At 33.7% G+C, this 27,903-nt stretch overlaps 3 protein-coding genes across 3 annotated transcripts; all 3 read right to left on the reverse strand.

The window, feature by feature from the left end:
* Positions 1-1,043: 1,043 nt before the first annotated feature.
* On the reverse strand, positions 1,044-2,248 carry LOC133846935 (bone morphogenetic protein 5; the record flags this gene model as incomplete). Its single annotated transcript, XM_062281647.1, is given in 2 exon segments — positions 1,044-1,840; positions 1,843-2,248. Coding segments are annotated over 2 exon segments (1,203 nt in total), but the record flags the coding sequence as incomplete, so codon positions are not given.
* Positions 2,247-4,125, reverse strand: LOC133846982 (uncharacterized). The gene is made up of 2 exons (XM_062281688.1): positions 2,828-4,125; positions 2,247-2,391 (listed from the first exon to the last, which is right to left on the reverse strand). Exons 1-2 carry the CDS (start codon positions 3,704-3,706, stop codon positions 2,254-2,256), a joined length of 1,017 nt encoding a protein of 338 aa, XP_062137672.1. The 5' UTR covers positions 3,707-4,125; the 3' UTR covers positions 2,247-2,253.
* Positions 4,126-6,086: 1,961 nt separating this feature from the next.
* LOC133846996 (paired box protein Pax-6) lies at positions 6,087-27,411 on the reverse strand. The gene is given in 9 exon segments (XM_062281704.1): positions 6,087-7,317; positions 7,399-7,506; positions 9,965-10,223; positions 10,301-10,386; positions 14,544-15,097; positions 18,711-18,870; positions 18,873-18,907; positions 20,210-20,375; positions 27,342-27,411. Coding segments are annotated over 9 exon segments (1,584 nt in total). The 5' UTR covers positions 27,397-27,411; the 3' UTR covers positions 6,087-7,156.
* Between the last annotated feature and the right edge of the window lie 492 nt (positions 27,412-27,903).

A 27,903-nucleotide genomic window follows, 5' to 3' on the forward strand; every position in this document is an offset into this window, starting at 1 on the left:
TCATTCCCATTCAGTTATAAAACCCAATCTCAAATAAACCTATCTGTGATCGTTAGCAATAGCAGTATTTTTGTTAGTGGCGACAGTGATCAGGTTGTCAACGAATCAAGTATTGGTGTTGGCAATACACCGATTATGACTGTTAAAAGCAAAATGGAAGACACAGGTAATCAAAGCTTGATTCAAAATAAGACTACAACGAAATTCACATATTTAAGCGATGACGTCCAAAAAACCATATTATCCGATTTGGAATCGAAAAATACTCGACAAGGTAGTTTAACTTATTCAACTCAAAATGATTCCGATGATAGTACCAAAGATGAATATGCCGAAAATGTAAATTATTGCCTGAAAAAGTTCAAATTCCTAAGGGCTTTGATTTTCTTAGCAATTGGTAAATATTTTTTCTAAATAATATGTTTGTGTCGAATAAAAAGTATTAATACGAATATAAGAAAAGAATGTTGAAAATATTTAAATATTTGAACATTATCTTTTGTATGTTGACAGCTTTTGCATATTGTCTTAAGAAATTAAATCATTTATAATTTGCCAATAATTCTTAGACGTCAACAACATATTAAGCAACATATAAGTTAACTATCGAGTCGATGGCCTTAGCAGCTAGCACTCCCTTCTTTTAGTTATTATATAAATAAATAAATAAATATCATTTTCAAAGCAAAGCAAAGCACCGGAAGTAATAAATATAGATTGCCTAATAGTTTTATTAATACTAGACAATCATGTTGCTTTCATGTCATCGTCTGTATATTATATATTATATATGTATGCATGAACATATGTAAATATGAAGACAATGACGATATACTACAGAAAAAGTATGTAATTTTCCGAAACTTAGATTTAGTTTAGAATCCACAAGCAAACGATTAACCATAAATAAAATAATTTTAATAAATATACCAATATTGTTTGCTAATATTATTATTATTATTTATATCGAATAAAAATATTTTTCGAGGATTACAATGTATATTGTTAAAACATAACAAAATTAGTCAAAATTCGCTTCCTTTTCAAGAGCAAGCACATTCTATAACTTGCATATTGCTCCATGTCGATATTTTCAGCTTATCACTATGCTCTTCGTCCACATGTAATATCTCAATTTCGGTGAGCTTTGAAGGGACACAGCACGGTCGAGGTACGCGATTGTGATCTTGTTGCCATATAAGACTCTGCAAAAGTGCATGGTGGTGTGCTGGATTGTGGCGTGGAGGACATCGACCCTTGCAATACCCAGCGTCGAAAGTTTTTGGCTGAATGATAAATTCGAAACCCTTGATATTCTTGAAGTCAACGTCCAATTGATGGCGACAACACCGTTGATGCGCTCTATAGCAACTATTTGGCAATTTTTATGGAACCTTGGCCGTGTCCATAACGATGGTAAAATAGTCGTTATGGCTTTGATTGTTCCACTTCAAATTTAGAGTTTGTGGGTGAATTGCTTCTTCACTGTGCGTCCGACCAAAGTGACCAATAATGTTTAACACCGGCGTCAAATGGAATTGGTCTTGGATGTGGTGGGATGTGGATTCAATTAAATGCGGGCTTAAAGTTGAAACTTCACTTAATATCCTTGCTCCTATACGTTTACATTTATCGCATTGTATTTCAATGCCAAGATTTTCGCGAGACTTGTTCAGCCAGGACCGAACTGCTACGGTCACATCGAATTCCAGCCATTGACTGTAAGTTTCATCTCCTCTCGTGGCACTATAATTCAAATCGTTATCGAACTCAATTTGACGGCCGTCTAGAATTTGACGTTTGTTCAATCTCAGCAATTGATAGACTTTTAAATTTAAAATGTGTTTTTCCTTTTGCTATTGTTTGGTTTTTGAATGAATGTTTTTGATTTAGGATAGTTATTAATATGATCGTTTTTACAGTCCGTTCTGTTTTGTGCATGATTTTTATAATATCGATTATTGGTTTTTCTCCGAAATGCTTTGGAATCAGTTTCTACTGACCTTGCATGTATAGCCAGCGATGGATTATATAGAATCATTAGCCTCACATTAGCCTCATTGATTTGCTCGTAGTTGAATTGAGCATCATTTACCATTAATGGGAAGTGTAAAAGAATATTTGTCTTATCGTTTTCGTCCAGTTTGTTTCGATTGCCAACACGTCTATGGGAATTCTTAAAGTGTTTCGTTGATCTTATGGCACGCTCACTACTATCCCTTCGTTTACGTGTAATGTCCTTAAATTTACTTGTTACGATGCTATAAATCTGAAGATGAGTTGCAGTATTCTCCATGTCATCATCGTCATTGTTTTTCCGAATTTTTCTTTTCTAAGCCGCTCTAAGTATTCGATATATTTCCTTGAGTATTCTATTTGGCTTATATTTGCCTGTAATAATCAAAATAGTTAGCATTGGTATTATGGGACAACATTTTCACAGATTAAATTTATTTCAAGCTCGAATAATAGAAAGTTTATATATTACAGTCCTCTAGTACATTTATGTTTTACAAATAAAATTAAACAAGCATCTGTTGTGAGCAATTAAAATTAAACTAAAATATTCTTGTTGGGTTGTGCTTGTTGTGTGTGTAAGGGAAATGGAAAACATAAAATCTAATTATAAAATGAGAAATAAACAATTATGTGCAACCTATTTAGATTGATGATTTAAATGATTTAAATAATTTATGCAATTAAATATAAATGAAATTATTGCTATTACTGAATATTGCCAAAACATGAGTATCCAAAAAAAAATTGTTGCCACACTTTAACGTTATCTTAGTTATTAGATAATGGTGGTTCAAATGAATCGTCTTACCTTTTTCATATCTGGAAGTTTTTTTAAGCCAAGTCCATTCATAACTAGTTTGGTTAGTTTATCTTGACTATTTTTTGAGTTTTTGTATATATTGTGATTGTTTTTGTGTTCACCTGATGTTGATTTCAATATTTGGCTGCTAGCTTCTTTTTTATTTATAATCTTATGTATTGACGCAGTACTATCTTTAACATTAATATATCGTTTAGTTCGATTTGTCGAGGCAGAAGTGAAAGAATTCAAGTTTTGCACGGAATTTGTACTTAAGAACTTATTATTTGCCTCATGGACAACTTCAGCGTAGAAATGTTTAGATTGACTTAAAATTATCAGACTATATCCGTTTTCCTTTGAATGATTGCTATAGTATTTGTAGAAGTTTAGTGGATTTCTTCGAATAGTTTTAGGTATTTGATGAGGCTGATGAGTTTTGTTACGTATAAACTTGAAGCTGTTTACAGCTGAATTGGAGTTAGCAATTGATAAAGGAATCGGGTCTAAAATATTTTGAGCATTGGTTTGTTGTATCAATGTTTTGTGCATAGTTAGGAATGGCAATAGTAAGACAATGATAAGACATAATTTTGTTAATATGTACGATAAATACATAACATGTGTCCGAAGTCGTTTCAGTTGTTGTATTGCCAGTTCCCGTTGCTGTTCTACATGTTGCTGTTCTTTTAACTCTCTTTTAATATTCAAGAGATTAAATACAATATAATATTTGGATAGATGTTTACTAGCTTCTCCTTTAATAGAATTAATTTGGCGTGCAGCTTGTACTAGTCCATGTCGAAGTTGTATTCCTCCAATTTCGAATTTATTATAATTCCAAATACTTTTGATTATTCCGGCATTCTGTTCATTCTGTATTGGCATTTTTATACCACATGGCCTCAAAACGGCTTACATGAGTTATATACAATTTGATATTTTGTAGATCGATCGCTACTTATCTTCCAACAGTTAATTTAAGTAAATTCGCTGTCTACGTCAGTTGAACATTTTACAAATACTGGTAAATTAAAATAGGCTCCTCGCAAAGTTAAGATTAACATTAAGATCACAGTGTAACTTAAAATCTTTAATTGCATATGGTTTTGCATACTATATATACATACATACATACATCTATATGTATGTGTGCGTGTTTGTATGATTACAATCTTGTGTTTCACATTAATAAATTCCACGCATTCATTTTGTTTGTTTATTTACGTCCGAATGCAGCAAACAAAATGACAGATAGAAAGCTAAACGAACTTGCTAAACCAGCACTTCAGAACCGACTGACTCACTGAAAACCCCAAAGCAGAGTCAACCGTCAACATTAAACAGCAACAGCCGCAAAGTATATATACATATACAATATATATACATACATTTGTATATAATCAGACTCATGCTAGTATAGACAAACATACAGACACAAAACATATGACGACATGACACCTACACAATAAAGATGCTACATTGGTGATCGTATATTTAGTTACACTTATTTTACCACAAATTTCGATAAGTTAATAGATTTTTACTTCTCAAGCAACGTAAATTTCTATGCTAGTGCATTTTTGTTTACCCTGGTTCCACCAACACACACTCACGATACCTTACAACCCCACTTATTCATATCCGTTAACATTGTGTCAAAGGTGCATTCAAATTGACTCTTTTATGCAAAAAATGCTGAATGCAAAACCTTCATGCCACGACAATTCATCACTATGTAAATAACATGATAAAGCCGACTTCGCGATTTCCCTTCCGTTCTGCTAAAATAATATCAATAAGTGGTCAGTGCAAGAATTCTATTTTCAGTGAAACCACTATCTGGGCTGTTTGACATATCTATGTAATCTTCGGTTAGGGTTAAATCCATAGTAGCTGAGAAGAACGCTAGAGAACTTTGTCGATATTTTATAATCGATTGCTGGCTATCGCCTCTGCCACATTTCCTACTTCGTCGCTAGGTGGTGTTTTACCACAACGACACATTCTACGGTCGACAGCGCCATCTGTTAGGCTTTATGCAATTTAGATTTATGGACAACTCCCGAAAAATCCATCGAAAACTGCATTATTGGCACGACAGCCGGCTGACTTGCAACATCGAGTTTCGAACATCGGACGCAACGCACAGCTGTACGGTATTTTCGACATACCAACTTTTAACGAATTTGAAATTTTATTCAAACAATATTTAGAATCTGTTAATTTTCTTTAGCAAAAATTATGGTTAAAGTGCGCTATTGAAAAATTTATAACTGCATTCATTTGCTAGTGGGGTTCAGAAATCTTTGCAAATATATGCAGAAGCTGAAAACTGCAATTTTGAATACGTATTATTCAGTAGTTTTAATAAAATGAAATATGGCAAAAAAACTGTTGCTGTAGTTAGGCCTAACTTGGGTTTGGTTGATAATCTGGTATATTTTATACTCTATGAATATATGTATTTTCAATATATTTTTGAACTGTTGTCGTTGCCGCTCAGCTGTTGCTACTGGCACTGCTGTGTGACACCTATCGACTCGACTCTATTCCACCAGCAGTGCCTGCCGCTGCCCCCACTGTGAAGGCCTATCGATGTCAATATAAATTAGGGCAACCGCAATATAAAAGCAGCAACAGACATTGATCTTGTGACTTTTATTAAATTCAATATTAATGATTATTAGTTCATTTATTTTAGCGCGTATTTTTCTTGGTTCTAATTTCGACTATGTGGCAACCTTTTGGGACATATGGCGCGACACAAGCAAACATGGCGTTTAAAAAGCGTATATCAATAATTAAATGTAAAAAAACGAAAAAACACTTCCAGAGAAGCGGTCACGAGCATGCACCCAATCGGGTATAGACGTCAATCATCAAATTTCCTATTGGCGGAAAATCTTTGTAAATTGTTTAGATATAGTTGCCATTTAGCGTACACGTAGTGCAATCGTCCAGCTGAAGGTCTATTGCTGTTCAGAGTAACCGTGACATTAAATGGATATTTTAAAAATAATTGCAACACAGAAAATTCTTTTAAAATTGTTGTCTGCGGAAGAAGAATAGTCTTTCTATGTAGGAGTTTATCGAGATATCTGACTAAATAAGATTAATTCGACTGTAGTTAATTTCAGAGAAATATACATACATATCTATTGTGTTTATATGACTATGACGGACACGCTATCTTCCTTTATTATTATAACAGCAAATATTAAGGATAATATGTACGGGGTGGTAGAAATGAAAAATTTCATATTTATTTTTAATTTGTTACATTTATTATATAATCGTTTACATGTGTGGGTTTTACGAATTATGAAATATGTAGTATTTATACAGATTTTGGTATATGCTTTCTTATTGATTATCGGCTGCATGATCGAGTATACGTTATTGGAATTCGAATTACATAAAATTCGATGTACAGGCGAAGTATTATATTAAATTGTTACATCAGTAAATATAAATATATAAATAGTTGTCTAAGTTTATCCATATATAAATAATTCAATTAAGTAATAATAAAAATTCAGTATTTGAAATGTATTCGTTTTCTAAACAATTTCGTTGATATTTCTATTGTGTTTAATTTATTCATGAGTTTTTCTTGTTTCTCCACGTAAATGAAATATTCAAGCAAATTTTCAGATGGATATCGTAAAAAGTATAATTAAATAAATTTTATTTAAATTTTAGTTAATAATTACTTTTTTACTCTTAACATAGAAATACAATTAGCATAAGTGTACTAATTTGCACACACTATCACTATGTACAAATGTTTTCTTATTAGAAAATTTTTATTAATTCCCCAATTACTTTTGTGATTAGGAAAACTTTCACTTTTGTTTTTGTGATTTTAGTTAAAAGTATCTTTAGTGGACTTTTTGGTATATTTGTTGTATTTCTATCTTTTCATACCCTTCTTAAAATATTTGTAATAATACATTATTCATTTTAATAATCATTATTAGTATGATAGGTGTTTTTGATGTTGAGTGTGCAATGTTTTTATATATGTACATAATAATCAATGATGAATCAAATTAAATGCAAAGTAACTAATTGTATGAGAATTTTTGTTATGAGTTCAGTTCATAGAAAATCGTCAAGATTTCGTATTTGTGATATTGAGAAAAGCATTGATGATGTAAACAATTAATAATGTATTTGATCAGATCGGAGGGTAGAAATTTAAAAATAAATACTATATTTAAAATTTCGGTTCGAAGTTATCGAAAAACACTATATATGTGTAGGTGTCGTATAATTTTGTGAAACATCTGCTATCCCTGATGTACTTATAGAATTAGTTGCAGTTCCCAAGGCCTATACAAGAAATAAGTCTGATGTCTCCGACTTAGTGCATGCACTGCCAGTTGGCGATGCGGCTGAAGCTAGCGAGTTTGCCCTAGTTGCCGCAAGAGGCGAGCGTAAATCTTGATTGAGACCCGCTTGATTTTGTCCACATTCGTAATAATATGATGAATCTATATTAACAATAAAACAATATAACGATATACAAATATATACATTTTAAGTGCTTACAATTGCATTTCAGAAATACTTACTGATTAATCCACTACTAGTGCCATAACTGTACGATCCATAAGCACCACCATATTGTGTATAGGCAGGATTATATGTGTAATCTGTACTTGGCACTACTGGGCCGCATGCTGCAAAGAAACACGTAAGATTTTCAAGTTCAGACAAACTATTTTAATGAGATTTTAAAGTTATCGACTGTTTATAATTGTATGCAATAGACTGCGTTCAATATGATGTGCAAAAAAGTTTCTTCTGTTATTATACCCGATACCCAAAGGATAAATAATGTTTAGAAAAGTATTTATTCAACCTAAAGCATCAATTTTTTCTGGACTTTTTCTTTCTGAAAAAGTTATTTTCAAGTTAAAAGTAGTGTGTTCCAAACTCAATTAAAGTATTTTTGAGCTTCCCTGTGTTGGACAAAAGTACAAAACACAAAACTAAATTGCCAAAAATAAATTGAATCTTAAAGGTTTTGAGTCTCATAATGTGTGTCCATACATACTTATGTGAAATATTATATAATAAAGAAAGAGCCAACACCAAGTAAATGTATAGTGATACAGATTTCAACGTCGACTTCGAAGAACTTGTGAACTGAATTAGTTGTAGTAGTAGCACTTGCCTGCGGAGTAGGGACTAAAACTGGGAAGCAATGTGGGCGTCGTATAAATCGAGGCATTATTGCTGTTGCTTATTGAATTGCCCTCGACTTCGGATCGTATTTGGCCCGTCGAAGAACTGTTAGTGCTACACTGTGACTGTAGGAGTATTAAAGAAGGCGGGACATTGATATTCGTGCCTTCTTGTTGATGTAGTTGTTGATTCTCGATATTCATCAGAGGAGCTATTGGTATATCATGTTGTTCGGTATGGTCTATTTCACTGGGATGCTTTCCAATGTCATTGCGATGTTGGCTCTTATTATTGCACTTTTCCTCTCTCGTCAAATCTACGCTGCCGGATTCCTTTGTTGTTTGATGATCGTTTTGCTCAACTTCAACTCCAATTGTCGATAATTGTGCAATTGACGAATTATTGCAACTTGCAGCACTTGACTCAATAATTTCCATATTCGTTGAGTTTCTGTCGTTGTCCAAGTTTGTTATTGTTGCATAACTACCATTTTCGATGGCTATTGCTAATTGTTAAAACCATTGTATAAATTATTTTACTGACATTTTAAATGTGTCGAATTTTTTTGATGTTTACTGACATGTGATTTAATATGAAACATCTCATAAACAACCAACAACCCATAAAACATGTAATTGGCATTTGCACTGTGTTTCAAAATCAAACCAAATTAATAGCTATAAAATCGGTAGTTAAATAAGCACTAAATGCTACTCAACCTAATAAGTAAAATACCACTGGCGATGTTGTCTATATCAAGAATATGTATATTTTAAAGGTTTTGAGATGCCTTTTCTATCTTATGGAATGGGTTTTCCGGTATTTTATATAATACACAATATTATTTTATTTCATTGATAAGGTTTATGTTTATCAATTACTTTTCACTCGGAATTTACGTAACATAATGCAAAAATCGTATTGCCAAACGCAATGAAAAAACAAAATTATATAAATGCCGAAAGTGACGACTATCCTATGAATTATAGGTAAAAATATTTTAATTCAACAAGTGTAGCTAAATGCGATTTAATGAGACAACCTCAAAAGTCTTGACTTTTTTGTTACGTAACACCATCGGGTTTATTAATTTCAACCAAATTAATTTTTTTTCTATAGTGGCTACTGAATCCCATTATTATTTTTTCAATTGATGTTTTCATTTTTATATTTCAATATTTTGTTGTACTAAATTAACGCCTGTTTGTAAATGTCCAAAAATAAAAATTAATTTGCAGTGTGCAAATAAGAAGCATTTAATTTTTGTTTTCGGATATCGTTGTGCATTTTTATGCAAAAACATATTGTTCAGCCGTTTTGTGACGTTTTTCTTACCTGTATAGAAGGGAGGAATGGTCTGTTCCTGTACACTTGTGCTAAATTTCATATCTTGCAAACTTATAGGCACTAGGGGCGTCAATGAATTGTTTCCTACAGTTACAGTTCATAGATTTAATGAACCAGCATGGCACATACAATCAAAATAAGAGTAGACCAAAAAATAATAAACAGTACAAAATTAATAAATAAATAAAACAATACAATTTTACAAAATAGGTATATAATCTGCAGTTCGTTGCAGAGTGGTAATGATATTAAACTCAGCGTGACCGTTTAGAGTACAAGTTCCATCTAAACTGAAATCTGTTGAAGTACTTAAAACTATCTTTGATAACCAAATTTCTCAAATTAACTATTTAAAAGCTATTTGTCGAAATTAAAATTAAAAACAATTATATATGAAAAATTTTGATTTTGGAATTATAATACCATAGACTCTGAGGATCTAGGTTTTCCTTAAGACATACGCCTATAGTATACAGGTATTCACATATTTTATGGAGTGGGTTAACGCTAGTGCGCCCTCGAAGGTAAATAACTGTGTTATCATACCTTACAAATTAGTGTGTATGACACTCAATGACACTCAAAATTCGCTTTAAAACTCACCAATTGAGGATCCGATGGGTGGCGTATATAGAGTACTCTGGCTTTGTGATATTGTTGCAATACTATCATATAACATTGTAGAATCATTCCCAATAGTACTCCCGACGCTTGCACTAGCACATGAGATTGAGTTGGAGGAAAACGCATTAGGTGGCGCCTCATAATAAGTAGGCACGCCGTTGCTGCTGTTAGTTGTTAAATTGCCCAGTTCGGAGAGCAATTTGTGCTCATCTTTGATGCACCATTTGCCAGACCATATCTAAATAGAAGTAGATAAGATGCAATAAATGTACACATTGAAATTGGTGGCAAAATCGGACTGTCGGCAAAATTTACGTTTTGATATATATGGTCTCCACCGTAAGCGAACCTCTGCCGCTTCACATCCTCCTCAACATGCATATTTACATCACGATTTTCATCTAAAAGATAGCATGAACAATAGTATATAAGTGTAAATATGGCGAATTTTTGTTAATTTTGGTATAATAAATAATGTCAACACTATACAAATTTGTCATCTCTATAAAATAAATGTGTATAGCGGTTTTAATAAATTCTTTTTCTTTCTCTATTTCTGTTACTGTTAAAGCGAGTCCAGCAGAGCTCTCGGTTTTGCGTAACCTTAGTGTATATCGATTGCAGATGATAAAGAAATAATGCGAAATGAAGTAGTCTTAAAATGATCGAATTGGGGTCGGAATTTAAAACATATTTCTGCAACAGTTTGAAAGCGATGAGACGCCAGCAGCAATGGTATTCAGTGCCTTCAGCATCCATCCGAATATCGGAGAATGCCTTGCTCTGTAAGCTCTGTAAGCCCTCTGGAAGCCGATTGGTGATAACGCATGCTTGACTATGTATTCTCGATGAGCATCATCAGGTGAATACTAAGAGTATACTAAATGATATATTTGGTATATCGATATAGTACGACATTCAAAATATACCATAAACGGCACAATATACCAGATTGTCATTCAAAGCAACTAAGACCCCAGAAGTCCCCAGTAGTAGGCGTTTTTGCCCATACAAAAGTATTTCTTTAATAACTTCGACAATTTTTATCTGATCGCAACAAAATTTTCAGGAATCACAAATACTATAGTTATTATTGTATATAGTATACCATGCGCGACTCTAGCTATAAAATTACGCTTGTTATTCGATTTTTGTCGATTTTCGACGTCTGAAGTGGGCGTGCCAAAAATTTGAAACAAACTTGATCTGCGTGCAAGCATAAATGCTGTCGCAAAAAAATTATAGATCAGACGGACATGGCTTCCTTCTACCTCTTACATACATTTCTTGCCGGTACAAAGTTATAATACCCTTCTACCCTATGGGTAGCGGGTATAAAAGTATACAACAAATATATTATATTATATAAATAAAAATATAAAAGTAAGCTTACGGGCGATTTATGTTGGAAAATATAGACCGTTGGCTCTCAACATTGATTAAGGGGTTAGATATTTCAATCTCTTAAATACATTTTCTGTTTGCAAGAAGTTAAAATTTACATCTGCAAAAGTTACCGAGAATGTCAAAATCCTATGTGGTCGAGGATAAAATTGATAACACTTGGTAAGTTCCACGGGAAAGGTTAATATTTATTGGCGATTAATAGTGTGCGACAGCGGCGAAAATCCTTTTACTTCCTTAATTAGGGTCAATGTTCATCAACAATCATGTTTCTACACATGTATCTATGAATATAATTCGCAACATGTGTTGCTAAATTTAAACCCCCAATAGTCAATTTAAAATCACACAATTATAAATTTTTAAGTGGCAAACATAGTTGTGATTATAAGTATGGCACTGACAAAACTGCCCGAGCGTCAATGGGGATATCAAATTGAGCAATAAGAAAGACGGAATAATTTAGTAAAAACATAACGAACGCTGTGCACTTGTCATTTTCAATAATCGCCCACTAATGGCCATTTTCTTCGGAATACTCATCCCTTGGAAGTGCTTGTCCAGATTGCCCGTATTGTCCCAGCCAGACGAGTTCCCAAGACACAAACCAACTAGCGAACTAGCCCACTTGCTGCTTTACACAGCGATGATTTTTCGTTAATAATACCCCCACACTCGTCACAGCCTCTTCATGCTCTTAGGCCAGCCACCAGTGCAGCAATAAAAGAGCAATAAACCCCGCATCTGAAATGAATATCTCATCAGAAGACCCTCGCCATCATCCATCCTTTACTAATGCGCATGTCCCGCTTCATTTTGTTTCGTATTCGGAGAGATTGTTTATCGATTCCCTTAGGATATCTGCTGCCTTAGAGTGTTTTGAGCTTGAATTTGTGGCAAATTTGTTAAAATGACTTCGATTTACGGCGACTGAAAGCACTGCCAAATCTCATCGCGCCTCCCTTCTCAAATATGTCAAAAGTGGAATGTGGGCGTGGGCCATGAGGTTCACCCTTCTGCTACTGCGTCAATGCAGGGTTTTTGCAGTTGAGTTTCTTATTTGTGTACATCTGTCTACGTCTGTGTAGCATCATATGAAAAAATTAAGGATGTGTGATAATATAGTACCATACGGTTGCAAATTCGTTTTAAAGATTTATTTGTGACCCAATTATAGCAAGAATAATATAATTGTCTCAACGGAGTTGTCTGTCCCACTACCAATAATGTTCATTTTCAGAAATGTAGTAAGTAATATGTCCACAAATCGTAAAATACTGTGATTGATTCGTAAAATGAACAATGATATACTAAAATAACAAGTGTTCTTTTAATACACAAAAAATCTCGATAAAAGAGAAAGAAATAGGAAAAGTAATATCAATAAGATGATAAACATACTTTTGAGAAAAATAATTATTTATTATTATATTATATTATATTTTCTTTTGTGGATCTATCTAAATATATGGGTAGCTTTTACCTGCACAAAGTAATCATATAACATGCCAAGTAAATTTTTTAACAAATCGACTTTGAAATACATGTTCACTTATTTCTTGGAACATCCATTGATTACGTGGATTTTATTAATATTCACTGTATATCCGAATTTAAAAGCTGATGATTTTGAAATGGATACTGACTATCGATGCAAATCGATTTCGAAATAAAATGGAAGCAAACAACCAACATTATAATGTAAGACACTTACATAATTTCTTTATTTAACATAAATATAAATTGTGGCATTTTCGCTGACAATATCAATTCAATTCATAAATGCACTTAACCGACACGTGTCCTATGGCATCGCAGTCAACAAAACCCCTTCAAGAGTGAACAGCAGTAATTTAATTAACTTGAATACTACTACGAGAATAAAATGGGTTGTTGTTATTCAAAAGGAGGGAGACAAGAATAAATATTTTTAGAATTTATTTCTATAGTTTTATATTTCGACGATTTATTGCGGATTCTTAAAGATTGGAAATAGGAAATTTTCAGTCAAATCGTAGTAGCAAATATTTGACATGAACTTCAAATGTTTTCGAATTTATAATAAAAAAATTAACATTTTCAGGTATTGTTATTTCTGGACGTTGAGCGGAAACTTTTAATTGCAGGAAACAGTCTCGTGAATGAGATTCAGACTGGGTTTTGACCGGTGCTGCAGTAAACCCCTTTTCTACAACTAAGTATACCCTCAGGTAACACTCACGTATGAATGGGCATTTCCAGAAAAAGTTCCACAAAGCCAACAAAATATAAATTTAGTAAAAAATAAAAATCATGAAAATATTATATTATGTTTAAATTTCAAGTTCAAAACAAGTAAGAAAGCTAGAGTCGAGTGTGCTCGACTGTGAGATACCGCTACCCATTTTGAATAAAAGCAAAATATTGTGGTATTTTTTCTCCAAAATATACCTAATATGACACAAAAATATACTAAAATTTATATTTGGTATATTGATATGGTACTATACTCAGTATAGACTATAGAGTGCAAAACATACCAGATTGTCAGCCAAAGCAATTCGACGTTTTATCTGATAGTCTTCGTGATTTCTGAAAATTTGGTTTCAATCAGATAAAAATTGTCGAATTTATTAAAGAAATACTTTTGTGTGGGCAAAAACGCCTACTTACAGTTGCTTTGGCTGACAATCTGGAATGTTTTTCACTCTATACTGCGTATAGTACCATATCAATATACCAAATATAAATTTTTGTATAATTTTGGTATTTTGTGGTATATCAATTCAGTATATTTTGAAAAAGATATCGCAATATTTTGCGCTTTTATTCAAAATGGGTAGCGGGTATCTCACAGTCGAGCCCACTCGACTGTAGCTTTCTTACTTGTTTTAATTATGCATGTCAAGAGTGCATATACTTTATGGGGACGAAGGTCAGGTCCTCAGGCTTTTATATAAATTTTGGTCCTCCCAAACTCATTATAATCTATTTCTCTATTCGGAAAAACTTGTGTAGTTATTTATGATATATTTCAAGACTTTTGTATAAAAAAACGTAGATTCTTGAGATAATAGGTTATCTTTAATTTAAAATCTAAATTGATGCGATTTGATGGATTAAGAAAGTTCCTGTGAAAATTGCCAAATTAAAACAAAAATTATAAATTTCTTACCATGTCCTTCGATTCTTTTTCGTTTGCCATTTGGATCCGATAGGTTGTTAGCGGTATTGTTGTTATTGGCGCTTTGCAGAGGGTGTGCATGCTGTAGACCTAGTATGCCATTTATGCTATATACAGACCCAGAACCGGAACCAGATGAGCGCTGTTCAGCTACTTGTTCGCTCGTGGAATTGGAGGTATTTACATTGGAATTCCGACTGCTGTTGTTAACTATTTCTTGGTTAGAGACAGGGCCCGGTATTGATATCGTACTAGAACCTGTGGCAGATGTCGTTTGAGCGATAACTGATGCTGCAATGTTGTTGTTATTACTATTGCTGTTATTGTTGTTGTTGTTGTTGTTGTTGTTGTTAATGATGATACTGGAATTGCTGCGGGCAGTTGTGACGCCAGCTGTCAGCGACGCCTGCTGCTCACTTGCCGCTTCTGTGCTGCTGTCGAGGCTTTCACTTGCGTTGTGGTTACTGCTAAGACTTTGTGGCATTTGTTGTTGTTGATGATGATGGACATGCTTTGCTTTTTCTGCAGCTTTGTTTCGAACGATCCTGTAGATTATATTATATATTGTCAAAGTCAACGAAATAAGTTAATGAAACCGATTATTAGAATATACTATATAAAAGGTAACTGATAGACTTAGCGTTGAACTTGTAAGTGTTATTATTTTTCTTCGTTAACAAGCTCTAAATTATAGGGCTGTAATTGCTAAAATAACATACATATGTACATACTTAGTTTACAACATTTGACTAAGAAGAAAAAGAAGAGAAGAGGTTATTCTCAGTGAACTGAAGACAACAGTGCGAAATTTTCGATAATCAGAATCGTCAAATTTTGATAGTGACGGTATCACAAACAAAACTAGTAAAAAAGCTACAGTCAAATGTGTTCGAATGTGAGATACTCGATACCCATTTTCAATAAAACCATATTAAAAAATATACCAAATTAATCTACTCAAAAATAACAAATGTTACCGGAGGAGGCTATTGACGCTGGTCAAAAATATATACATACATTAGATTATAGCGACTTTCAAGGGACCGACGATTTTACGTCGTTATACCCGGAAGACGCACTAACCGAAAGGAGCAAAACAAATATTTTTTTTTATTTTTATTTTTTATGGTTGCCATGTTCGTAATAGGGTTTTAAGATAAAACAAATTAATTTTTAAACAAAACAAAAAATGTATAAATTTCATTTAATATCATCGTTTTTCCATAATAAATCGTATACCTGCATGTTCCTTAGCATAAGCTAAGGCGTCAGCTAAAACTAACAGAGAGTAGTGAGAATATAGGAACCTTCCTGTCGCTCCTACGAACACAAGCCAGAGTGCCGATCACTGTTAAATACATACATTTCTAACAGCGTCGTTTGAGGCTTAAATTTTTTGGCATTATTTCGCTGATTTTATTTTTTCGTCGCAATATCCGGTTGAATTCTGACAAATTTCGTCGGTATAAGCGGTTAGTCGCTAAAAGCGGAGACGTTCTAAGCGGAGGCCCTTTCATATAAGTTTTATGGGGACCAACCAAGCCATCGAGTTTTCGTCGTAATAACCGGATTCAACTGTATATTTTATAGGGTCGGAGATGCCTGCCTGTTACAAACATTTTCTGCAGGCACAAATTTATTATACCCTTCTCTTTGGATAGCGGGTATAAAAATCGTATGAAGATTCGTATTAACAATATTAATTCAATGGTTTTATACTGATATTCGCATTCCAGATATATTTTTTGGCTTGTCTTTTTTTAGTTTTTTTAGTTTTTATTAAGCTTTCAATATTTATATAACCATGAATAGCGGTATTTTATTTTCTTCTCGTTATAATTTATCTTTCGTAAGTTATTTGCAATTAGGGAAATCTCACACCCAATATATATTTTATTTATTTTATATAACTCAATAAGCTAAATCATAAGTTCTAAGGTTGTAGGACTATGATTTTACGACATTAATTTTTACTGTTGTAAATTTAAATCAGAGTTAGAAATGAATTTTAAATTTGAATTAAGGAATTGATTGAAGATGTCCTAGATTGGAACTTAATTTGTTTGTGTTCTTGTCTCACATTACATTTTCGACGACAGTCGGTCGAGCGATGTCCTATCAAATGAAAAAGGTGTACATAATAATATTGTAATAGCTGATGTCGAAGTCTATTCAAATTGATAAAAATGCTATGACTCCGTTATCGAGCTAACATACGAGTAGAATATTTGAATTGTCCCAGGATTTGGTGGCGGGTCAATTCAAGTGGAATCAAATCAAATTATGATGTACACAAAAAAAAAAATAGAAAGAACAATCGCATCGGGTTAAAAGTGGGTACTTTTGGTATTTCGGGCAGTGAACACAATTGAGACATATGTTTAGGATGATGCTTCATACAGATATATTTGGTGGTGTTTCGATTTGTTGGTTTAGCTTGCTTGTTTTGCAACTAACAACAGAAGGGACGAATGGCTTACGAGTATATTGAGTGCTAGGTAGCATAAAGTCAGAATGTAAGTGCCACTCACTCTTGGGATTTGCACGTTTTAGACTGAGGACTAGGTGTCTACCCACGGCTGGTATGTCACATTCACTTGTAATTGTGCGAGAGTGATTCATCAGTGCACTGTAACTGAATCGAACACACATTCTTGTATTAAGGCATGCTTATGTTCATTATTGCCTGAAATTACTCATCACATCATATTACGCATCTCCCTTCTTTGGCTTTGCATACATATATGTATGTATGTAGTTCACCGTCGTCATCGCCTTCGTCATCGTAATTCGCAGCGAATTGATTTTGAATGGCTGCACGTGTAGATTGCGTGCTTATGTGTGCGTGGGAGAGTAGTGGTCATATTTAAATCCCCAGATAAAGTGATGTGTTCCGTTGCGGCGTATTGTTATGGGTATGTGAGGGAGGCGAGAGAATGGGAGTGGAATGTACGAACAAGTGCGGCATACTTTCAGGCGTGCATTTTAATCACCCACCAACACACAGCATTCGCGTCGTTGAAATTGTGTGGAGCTAATTTATGGTATTCAAAGAGCAGCTGCCGCCTGCTGGCAGCATCAAATGCCAAAATAAAATGAATTATGGTCAACAAGGAAGTAGGTACATTATAAACTTGTGTCGTAAGCACGATGAGAGAACGATGGAGATGATGAAGGCAATGGCACCGGAACACGAAAAGGAAACGAACTTTTGTGGTGGTCGTGTGTCAAGCATTGCGCCGCAATTATGAACGCCAAAACTACTTAGATATTTTTATTAGCTTTTTGCTTGCTACTTTTGGTAACAGACACCGCACCCATCAACCGGATGCGGAAGCGACTATCATGACAACAAGCAAACATCGCCATCAGTATGGCGATTCACCCTTTAATAAGTATTGATTTAGCTTTAAGAAGATTGTTTATACGAGCACCTCAGAAATCATTAGTATTTTATATATATAGGTACTAAAATGATCACGAATCACATTGAGATACTCCTGGTAGTAAGTAGTAAAAATAGAGAAAACTTTTATGACCAAGACTGGGAATGCTGATCCTGATGACCGTAAACGCAGCAAACAATAATTATATCCACATGCTGTTTATAATTTGTAGGATCTTGAAAAATTAATTATAAGATTTTCAAATAATAATATATATATATGTAAAGTTATAAATTGTAAATAATCTTGACCAAAATTTTACGACTATATTATAATATATAACATTCAAAATTGAAAGCAAATTAATAGAAGAAACTTAAAAAAAACGGATTGACGGACAGACACAGCTAACTTAAATTTTATAGTTACGCTGATCGAAAGTGTATTTATAAAAGAATAGAATATAATTATAGTGTCGACGGTCTCTCCGTTAAAAAGTCAATACAAAATCTTTCATATCAAACTCCTGTAATCTATTATTCAATTAAATAAATTTAGTTCTTTATCATTTAGGTTTGTCTATTTTTATATGTAAATTATTTTGATGTTATAAGTTATCTCTGTAAAGAAATTATATTTTATGTGATACAAGAGATTTGATACTCTTAACGTTATAAAAAATATATGGTATTTTGTTAAGATAGCAAGAAAAAGTTATATGTATATGATTTAACAAAATCTTACAGTTTTACGTGCGATACGTAACACTTACCTGTTAATAGAAGAAACACTTGGAACGTTGTCCTGCGAGCATATTCCTTCAGCGAGCAATCGATCACGAATCTCCCAAGCGAACATTGTTGGATTTTCTCGCTTATAGTTGGCTATCGCATCGACCACTGGAGGGGTGGCTACTTTTGGCTTGGAACCCCAATGACTCCGGCTTTAAAGCTTCCAGTTTCATAATATCTGTAAATTAGGTGAATTTCAATACAAACGGTTACATAATAGCAATATAATAATAATAAAAAATGAAACAACAGTCATTACTTTTGGCCGCAAAAGGTGAAATGTAATTAAATTTATTCGTATGCGAAGAGATTTTTCTTTATTGTTGAACAACTTGATTTTTGTACGACAGATCAAAACTACTCTATTCGATTTGCGAAATAGTGCGAAATAATGGTAATTGTACTACTGATTTTTTAACAATCGCTCATTGATTTATAATTTAGAGATAAAAGTTTGGTTGCATTCTGGGCATTCTGTTTGGCGTTAGAGCGGCCACACTCAAAATTTATCGATGACCAATTTTTATATCCGCAAGAAATTTATATAACAGGTAGAAGGAGGCAGCTCCGACCCTATAAAGTATATACTATATATTCTTGATCAGTGTCATCAGCCGAGACAATCTAGCCATGTCCGTCTGTCTTCGTATGAAACACTGGATCGCAGAAACTATAAAGTTTGTTTGAAATTTTTGCCACGCCCACTTCCGCCCCGCTAATCGACAAAAATCGAATAACAAGTGTGATTTTAGGGTAGAGCCTCGAATTTTGGTATATACAATAATAGCTGTATATGGTTGCTATCAAATTAAAATTATCGAAGTTATTAAATAAATGCTTTTATATGGGGAAATACGGCTACGTACTAGGGTCTTAGTTGCTTTGGCTGACAATCTGGTATATTGTGGCGTCTATAGTATATTTTGAATGTGGTACTAAAACGATATACCAAATATACCATTTGGATTTATAGTATTTTTGGTATATTTTGAGAATAATACCGCAATATTTTACTTTTACTCAAAATGGATAGCGGGTATCTCACAGTCGAGAACACTCGACTGTAGCTTTCTTACTTGTTGCTTACTTGCTGTGAAAGAGGGACTCGATCAAATGAGAAAAAAATGAATGGCCGTGGAAACAGCGCATGAGCTTGGAAAAATAAAACTCATCTTTTATCAACAAATAAGACATCTAACTAAGCATCAGCGCGGTAATATTCCTAAATTAGACCACATTAATATAATTTACGATTTGCGGAAAATCTAAAATAAACTTGGTGAGCTCTAACTCTTATAGAGTGCTTTATCTGAACCGATGGTCATTACTAAATCGTCTCGGACGCTGTTGAAGAGTATATATATATTCTTTAGGGGTCGGTTCCTTCTGCTTGTTACATACATATGTACATTTCCTGGAGGTAAAATTTATAATACTCTTCTACATCATGTATCAGTGTATCAGTACATAACATGCTTACCTTGATAAAATTTTAGAGACGCATCCATGGCTTACTCTCAACTGGCGAGATATGTCACAGGGTCGCACTCCGTTGTGGGCCAGTTCTACAATTCTTTGGCGCACAACATCGGGTAAAGGTCGACCATTAACAAAAACACCTCCCAGCTGATTAACTCCACCGTGACCTATAGATAAAATAAGAATTTGATGTAATTATTATTAATTTTAATTTAAAAAATATTTAAAAAATCATTATTTTAAGAACTAGAATCTTATGTTATAATTATCTTAACTAATTCCTAATTAATTTTAGCATAGCAGCGTATTATAGCACAGTGTATCCAATCTACCTTTAAAAAGAGAGTGAGAGATCGAGGGATTCACAGATACTGTGGCCGCGAAATGTAATATATCTCTGAACAGTAGGAAGCAGATCGTTTGAAGTTTTATTTCTGGAATTTGGGAAAAATTCAACAGGACGAAACGGTATGTAGTTCACATTTAATAATAATAATAAAACTCATATATTATTAACAGATTCTTAAGGTACAGAAAACTAATTGAATTGATAATTCATATACAAATAGACACGAAGAATCTAGAATAATATATATATATATATATTTTTAATAGACTCTTTAGGTGCCGATAGAAAACTAATGAGTTTATTTTTTCTAGCAACAATTTCTTGTTCGAACACGAATCGTGGCCGTCGCTGTTTATTACGAAGACCATCGGTCGGATCCGTGTGTAATAAGCATTTGCTTGGTATATACGTACATACATGAAGCGTATATTGTGGAAAGCATTTGTATCAGTATATTATATTTGATATTATACTCGATATTGTACTCGATTGCGATCCCGCTACACATTTTAAAAAAAGCAAAACAGTCCGGTAGTATTCCTAGAGTAGACTAAATTAATACACTGCAAAAATACTAAAATATGCATGGGTATATCGCATGGTATATCGTTGAACTATACAAACAGTATAAAATTATTTATAAAATAACTTCAACTTCTTTTATCTCGTCGTTTAATCAAGAGCAACTGTAGTTATGATTGTACTAGTAAAACACTTTAGTTATAAAACAAGTAAGAAAGTTACAGTCGAGTGTGCTCGACTGTGAGATACCCGCTACCCATTTTTAATAAAGGCAAAATATTGCGGTATCATTTTCAAAATATACAGAAAATGCTTAAAACATACTAAAAATATACCAAATGGTATGTTTGGTATAACGATATAGTAAACCATTCAAAATATACCATAGACCATAGACCAATGTACCAGATTGTCGGCCAAAGCAACTCAGACCCCTAGTAAATAGACGTTTAGCTAGCTAGCTAGCTTTAAAATTACGCTTGTTATTCGATTTTTTGATTTGCGGGGCGGAAGTGGGCGTGGCAAAAATTTGAAACAAACTTGATCTGCGTGCAAACATAACAAATGCTGTTGAAAAAATTTATAGCTTTATCTCTAATAGTCTCTGAGATCCAGTGTTTCATACGGACGGACGGACAGACACATAGACACACAGACGGACAGACGGACATGGCTATATCGTCTCGGCTGTTGACGCTGATCAAGAATATATATACTTTATAGGGTCGGAGGTGCCTCCTTCTACCTGTTAGATAAATTTCCTGCCGGCACAAAGTTATAATACCCTTCTACCCTATGGGTAGCGGGTAAAATTAGGCTTGCCAATTGATTTTTATACTTGCTACCTATGGGTACCAAGAAGGTAGAAGGTGCTCGACTGGGAGATACCCGTTATCCATTTTGGTAAAAGCGAAACAGCACAGCATTATTCTTAAAATATACCAATACTATACCACAAAAATACTAAAAATATGTTGGTGTGATAGGGGCGTGGCAAAAATTTTAAACAAACTTGATCTGCGTGCGAACTAACAGTGCTATCGAAAAAATTATCTTTATCTCTTATAGTCTCCGATATCTAGGTGCGTATATCGTCTCGGCTGTGGACGCTGATCACGAATATATATACTTTATAGGGTCGCAGATACCTCGAACTGCCTGTTACATACATTTCTTGCCGATATAAAGTTATAAAACCCTTCTACCCTATGGGAAGCGGGTATAAAAATTAGATTCATCCATCATATTTATTAGAAACAACTTTTTTAGTCGGAGAACGTGTTAACGTTGATTAGGCATTTGATTTGACTATGATTCCTAAAGAATATCACATCAATGCTTTGTTAACATATGCATATATGCACGTACATATGTCTATAGTTCACTTTACTCTCGAATATTAATTATTGCACTGCAAACGCGGCACAAAGAAGAATCAAACGATACCGACGATCAATAATTGTTGAATATTCCGAATAAACGAACAGTTTTAATCTCGGAATCTAAATGCAGTGTTTACAACGAGTAACACAAATATTCACTAGTTGTGCTTAGCACATTGCTATTAAATATGCTGCATTCGTAATACACGTTTTGCGTTCATATATATTTTTGACTGTGTCATTTTTATTCTCGCCATCCATAGGGTAGAAAGGTATTATAACTTTGTGCCGACAGGAAATGCATGTAACAGGTAGAAGAAGGCGTCTCCGACCCTATAAAGTATATATATTCTTGATCAACATCAACAGCCGAAACGATCTAGCCATGTCCGTCTGTCTGTGTGTCTGTCCGTAATAATTTTTGCGACAGCATTTGTTATGTTTGCACGCAGATCAAGTTTATTTCAAATTTTGACAAAGCCCACTTCCACCCCACAAATCAAAACAAGTAAGAAAGTTACAGTCGAGTGTGCTCGACTGTGAGATACCCGCTACCCATTTTTAATAAGGGCAAAATATTGTGGTATTATTTTCAAAATATACCGAAAATACTAAAAAATACTAAAAATATACCAAATGGTATGTTTGGTATACCGATACAACACACCATTCAAAATATACCATAGACGGCACAATGTACCAGATTGTCGGCCAAAGCAACTAAGAGCCCTAGTAAGTGGGCGTTTTTGCCCATACAAAAGTATTTCTTTAATAACTTCCACAATTTTTATCTGATCGCAACCAAATTTTCAGGAATCATAACTACTATAGTAATTATACTATATACCAAAATTCACAGCTCTAGCTTTAAATTTACGCTTGTTTTTCGATTTTTTGGTTTGCGGGGGCGGAAGTGGGCGTGGCAAAATTTGAAACAAACTTGATCTGCGTGCAAACATAGCAAATACTGTCGAAAAAATTATAGCTCTATCTCTTATGGTCTCTGAGATCTAGGTGTTCATACGGACAGACAGACGGACACACAGACGGACAGACGGACAGACACACAGACGGACAGACGGACATGGCTAGATCGTCTCGGCTGTTGACGCTGATCAAGAATATATATACTTTATAGGGTCGGAGATGCCTCCTTCTGCCTGTTACATACATTTCCTGCCGGCACAAAGTTATAATACCCTTCTACCCTATGGGTAGCGGGTATAAAATCGAATAACAAGCGTAAAGCTTGAGCTGCGAATTCTGGTGCATACGATAATAACTATAGTATTTACGATTACTGAAAATTTGGCTGCGATCAGATAAAAATTGTGGGAGTTATTCAAGAAATACTTTTGTTTGGGAAAAACGCCTACTTACTAGGGGTCTTAATTACTTTGGCCGATAATCTGATATATATTGCGCCGTCTATGGTATATTTTGAATCTGGCACTGTATCGATATAACAAATTTCGGTATATTTTTAGCATTTCTGTAGCATTTTCGGTATATTTTGAAATAATACCGGATTATTTTGCTTCTATTCAAAATGGGTAGCGGGTATCTCACAGTCGAGCACACTCGACTGTAGCTATTTTACTTGTATATTCTTGTTCATGTCCATTCGTGTCAACGCGATCCAATTTTGGTTCTCCAAGCGCTATCTAACATTTCGCAATTAAGAATTATATTACTAACACTTAATAATTATTTCATAATTATTTAATTTTTAATTTCTGTAACATTTCTTCGTCTACCGGTTTCAAATTTATGTTGATATTTACTATCCCCATTTTTTCCATGCCTGATTTTTGTCCGAACGCGAATAACGTCGAACGTCGGTCGGTTCCGTGCGCAATAAGCATATGCTTGGTGTCGCTGCCACAACTTGAATGTTCATGTACATACATATGTTCATCAACGACCAAAAATAAACTCGAAGTTAATATTGTGGAGAAAATTTTCTATCGTTCAAAACCTTGAGCTTAGATAAGTAAATCCTTCTTGACGCGATAGTTTTTAAAGTTCCTCTATTTGTATATTTATTATTGATCAGTGAGACCATATAAGCATGTCCATGTTCATACGCACAGAACACCTAGATCTCAGCGTCTATAAAAGATAGAAATACAATTTTTGACAACCCTTGTCACCCTTGTGCACTCAAATCAAGTTTGTTTTCGATTTTTGCAACGGGAAAAACTTCTTAGTTTAAAAAATTCATCAAGATAAAAATAATAGTTTTCTACCCAAAGGGTATAAATATTAACATAAAAATGCAAGATGCCAAGACTTCAATTATTTTCTCAGTACAACGGAAGCCATGCAATTAAAATCAAAAATGAAAAAAAAGAATAAAGAAACAGAGCCGCCTTTAATTGATGGCAAGAATGCAGTCCTAATGACAACCATATTATTCTACTTGTATACTGACTGACAAGCTGTCAGCTTACACACCTCATTTACTTTTTGCACTTGTGAAGACAGAAAGTCTTCAATATTAAATCTCTAATTAAGAAAATCTATATATATATATATATATATATGCATACATATATGCATATATACATATATATTCTTAACTCATCTGTGACATTACTATTGACTAAAACCTCAAATACATATGTATATGTGAGAAGCTGTACAAGCTATTCTATCCGAATATCCAATTATTATTTTATATTATTTTAGTATTAGCTTAATATGTAAGTAGGAATTGGCTTCTGTAGATTGATATTAAATATATTTTTCTCGCTAGTCGCTCCCATTAATATTTTACACAAACAACTTTAATTTTAACAAAATGATCATAATCAAATTATTGTGTAAGAATACTGTAAGCAACTCGCGATCCCTTCCATGAACATAGAAGACAATTGTTTTAAATCAGTCGCCCTTACTCACAAGCGAACAAAATTCATTTGCGACATAAATGCAACGATCAGATCAACAAAAACGTCAAAAGTATGCAAACAATGGCAATTGCTGGAAATGTGCCAAATACGAAAATGATAATGGACTCATGAGACATAAAGAGGGTTTAGGATTAGTTTTTAGCTGGGAAACAAATGATATCTGCCCAACCATTGTGTTTGTGTACTCGAAAATACAATATCTATTGACGTTCAATAGATACAACATTAAATGACGCTCGCTTGTTGCTAAAATCGGACAATAGAGCCTTTATTGTCCAATACATCAATATATGTATCCCACTGTGCACACATAAATCTGTCCGAAAAATATACCCATATTTGGTATATCGTTAAACAATATGTATAAACAGTATAAAATTATTTCTCAAAAAAAACTTCTACAAGAATCATAGCAACTTTAGTTATGATTGGATGTACTAAAACACTTTAGTTATAAAATTAGGCTTGTCATTTGATTCTTATACCCGCTATGCATAAGGTAAAAGGGTATTATAATTTATAATTTGTTTTCGACAGCATTTGTTAGGTTTGCACACAGATCAAGTTTGTTTCAAATTTTTGCCACGCCCACTTCCGCCCTCGCAAATCAACAAAAATCGAAAAACAAGCGTTTTAAAGTTTGCGTCGAATTTTGGTATATACAATAATAGCTATAGTAATTGTGATTCCTGAAAATTTGGTTGCGATCAGATAAAATTGTCGAAGATATTAAAGAAATACTTTTGTATGGACAAAAGCGCCTACTTACAAGGGGTCTGAGTTGCTTTGGCTGAAAATGTGGTATATTGTGCCGTATTTGGCATATTTTGATTGAGGTACTATATATATAAATATACCAAATATATCATTAGGTATGTTTTAGTATCTGTAGAATTTTTGGTATATTTGAAAAAAGAACGCAATATTTTGCTTTTATTCAAAATGGGTAGCGGGTCTCTCACAGTCGAGCACTCTCGACTGATGCTTTCATACTTGTTTTTGGTTTGCGGGAGAGAATGTGGGCGTAGCAAAATCTAAAACATATTTGATCTGAGTGCAAACATTACAAGTGCACATTACAAAAATACTAAAATATACTGAGTGGTATATTTTGTATAATGATATATCACTACATTCAAAATATAACATGGAGTGGAAAAAATACCAAATTGACAGTCAAAACAAAGACACGTAGTAAGTGGCGAATTTTTTGTGTTAATAACTTCGACAATTTTGTCTGATCGCAAAATTTTCGGGAATCATAAATACTGTAGTTATCATTAAATATACCAAAATTCGAGACTCTAGCTTCAAAATTACAGTTGTTATTCGATTTTTGTCGATTTGCGCGGGCGAAGAGGGCGTGGCAGAAATTAAACAATTGAAACGGACATGACTATATCGTCTGTTGACGCTGCTCAAGAATATACATATGGGTAATTCCATGACGGAATTTGTCCCGTGCGAGACTCTTTACATTGAAAATAACATAAACTGAAACAAAATTGAAAATAAAAGTTTACTTTTATAAGCTCTAGATAAGTACTTTAATTAGAGCTAAGAATGGTTGTGGAATTTTCTTTCTGTTTTGTTTTCTGTTGTTAACCAATTCGTACTCAAAACCAAAAAATGAGCAAAATTGTATATTTTATCGGAAAACAGATCAAGTTCCTAAAATCAATCTTAGCTCTAAATATAGTGCTTATCTAGAGCTTTAAGAATAACATTCACTTATTTTTAAAATTGTTACAGTTTATGTTATTTTCACTGCAGTGCACTGTAAATAGTCTCGCACGGGACAAATTTCGCCATGGAATTACCCATATACACTTTATAGGGTCGAAGATGTCTGCTTCTGCCTGTTACATACATTTCCTGCCGGCATAAAGTTATGTAAGTCATTATACCCTTCTACTCTATGGGTAGCGGGTATAAAAATGATATATTAGATACAACTTCAATTACATGTGTAATATTCCATCATATTTTGATTATATCGATATGCCGTCGAAAGATCCATAGCAGAAATAACTTTTTTAGTCAACGTGTTAACGTTGATTATGCATTTGATTTGACTATGAACTTTGATTCCTAAAGAATATCACATCAATGCTATGCAAACATATGCATATGTATATGCACGTATATATGTACTCGTATATAGTTCACTTCACTTTCGACAATTATTTATTGCACTACAAACGTGACACAAAGAAGAATCAAACGATACCGACGAATAATAATTGTTGAATATTTCGAATAAACGAACAGTTTTAAAGTGCAACTAAAGTAATCTCGGAATCTAAACGCGGCGTTAACAACGCGCTACACTAATATTCACTATACATATGTGCTTAGCACATTGCTATTAAATTTGCTGCATCCGTAATACACGTTTTGCGTTCTTATATTTTTGACTGTGCCATGACGTTTGGCGACTTTTTATTCTCGTTCATGTTCATTCGTGTCAACGCGAGCCAATTTTGGTTCTCCAATTTCTCCATCTATTTCCGTTTTCCTGCGCTTC

Source organism: Drosophila sulfurigaster, chromosome 4 (assembly GCF_023558435.1).
Source record: "Drosophila sulfurigaster albostrigata strain 15112-1811.04 chromosome 4, ASM2355843v2, whole genome shotgun sequence".
Lineage (NCBI taxonomy): Eukaryota > Metazoa > Arthropoda > Insecta > Diptera > Drosophilidae > Drosophila > Drosophila sulfurigaster.

Excerpts from the sequence above, each read along its gene's own strand:
- LOC133846982 (XM_062281688.1), bottom strand. The coding sequence starts at position 3,706 with ATGCCAATACAGAATGAACAGAATGCCGGAATAATCAAAAGTATTTGG. Across the intron at positions 2,392-2,827 it reads AACTTCCAGATATGAAAAAG|GCAAATATAAGCCAAATAGA; the intron begins GTAAGACGATTC and ends TGATTATTACAG.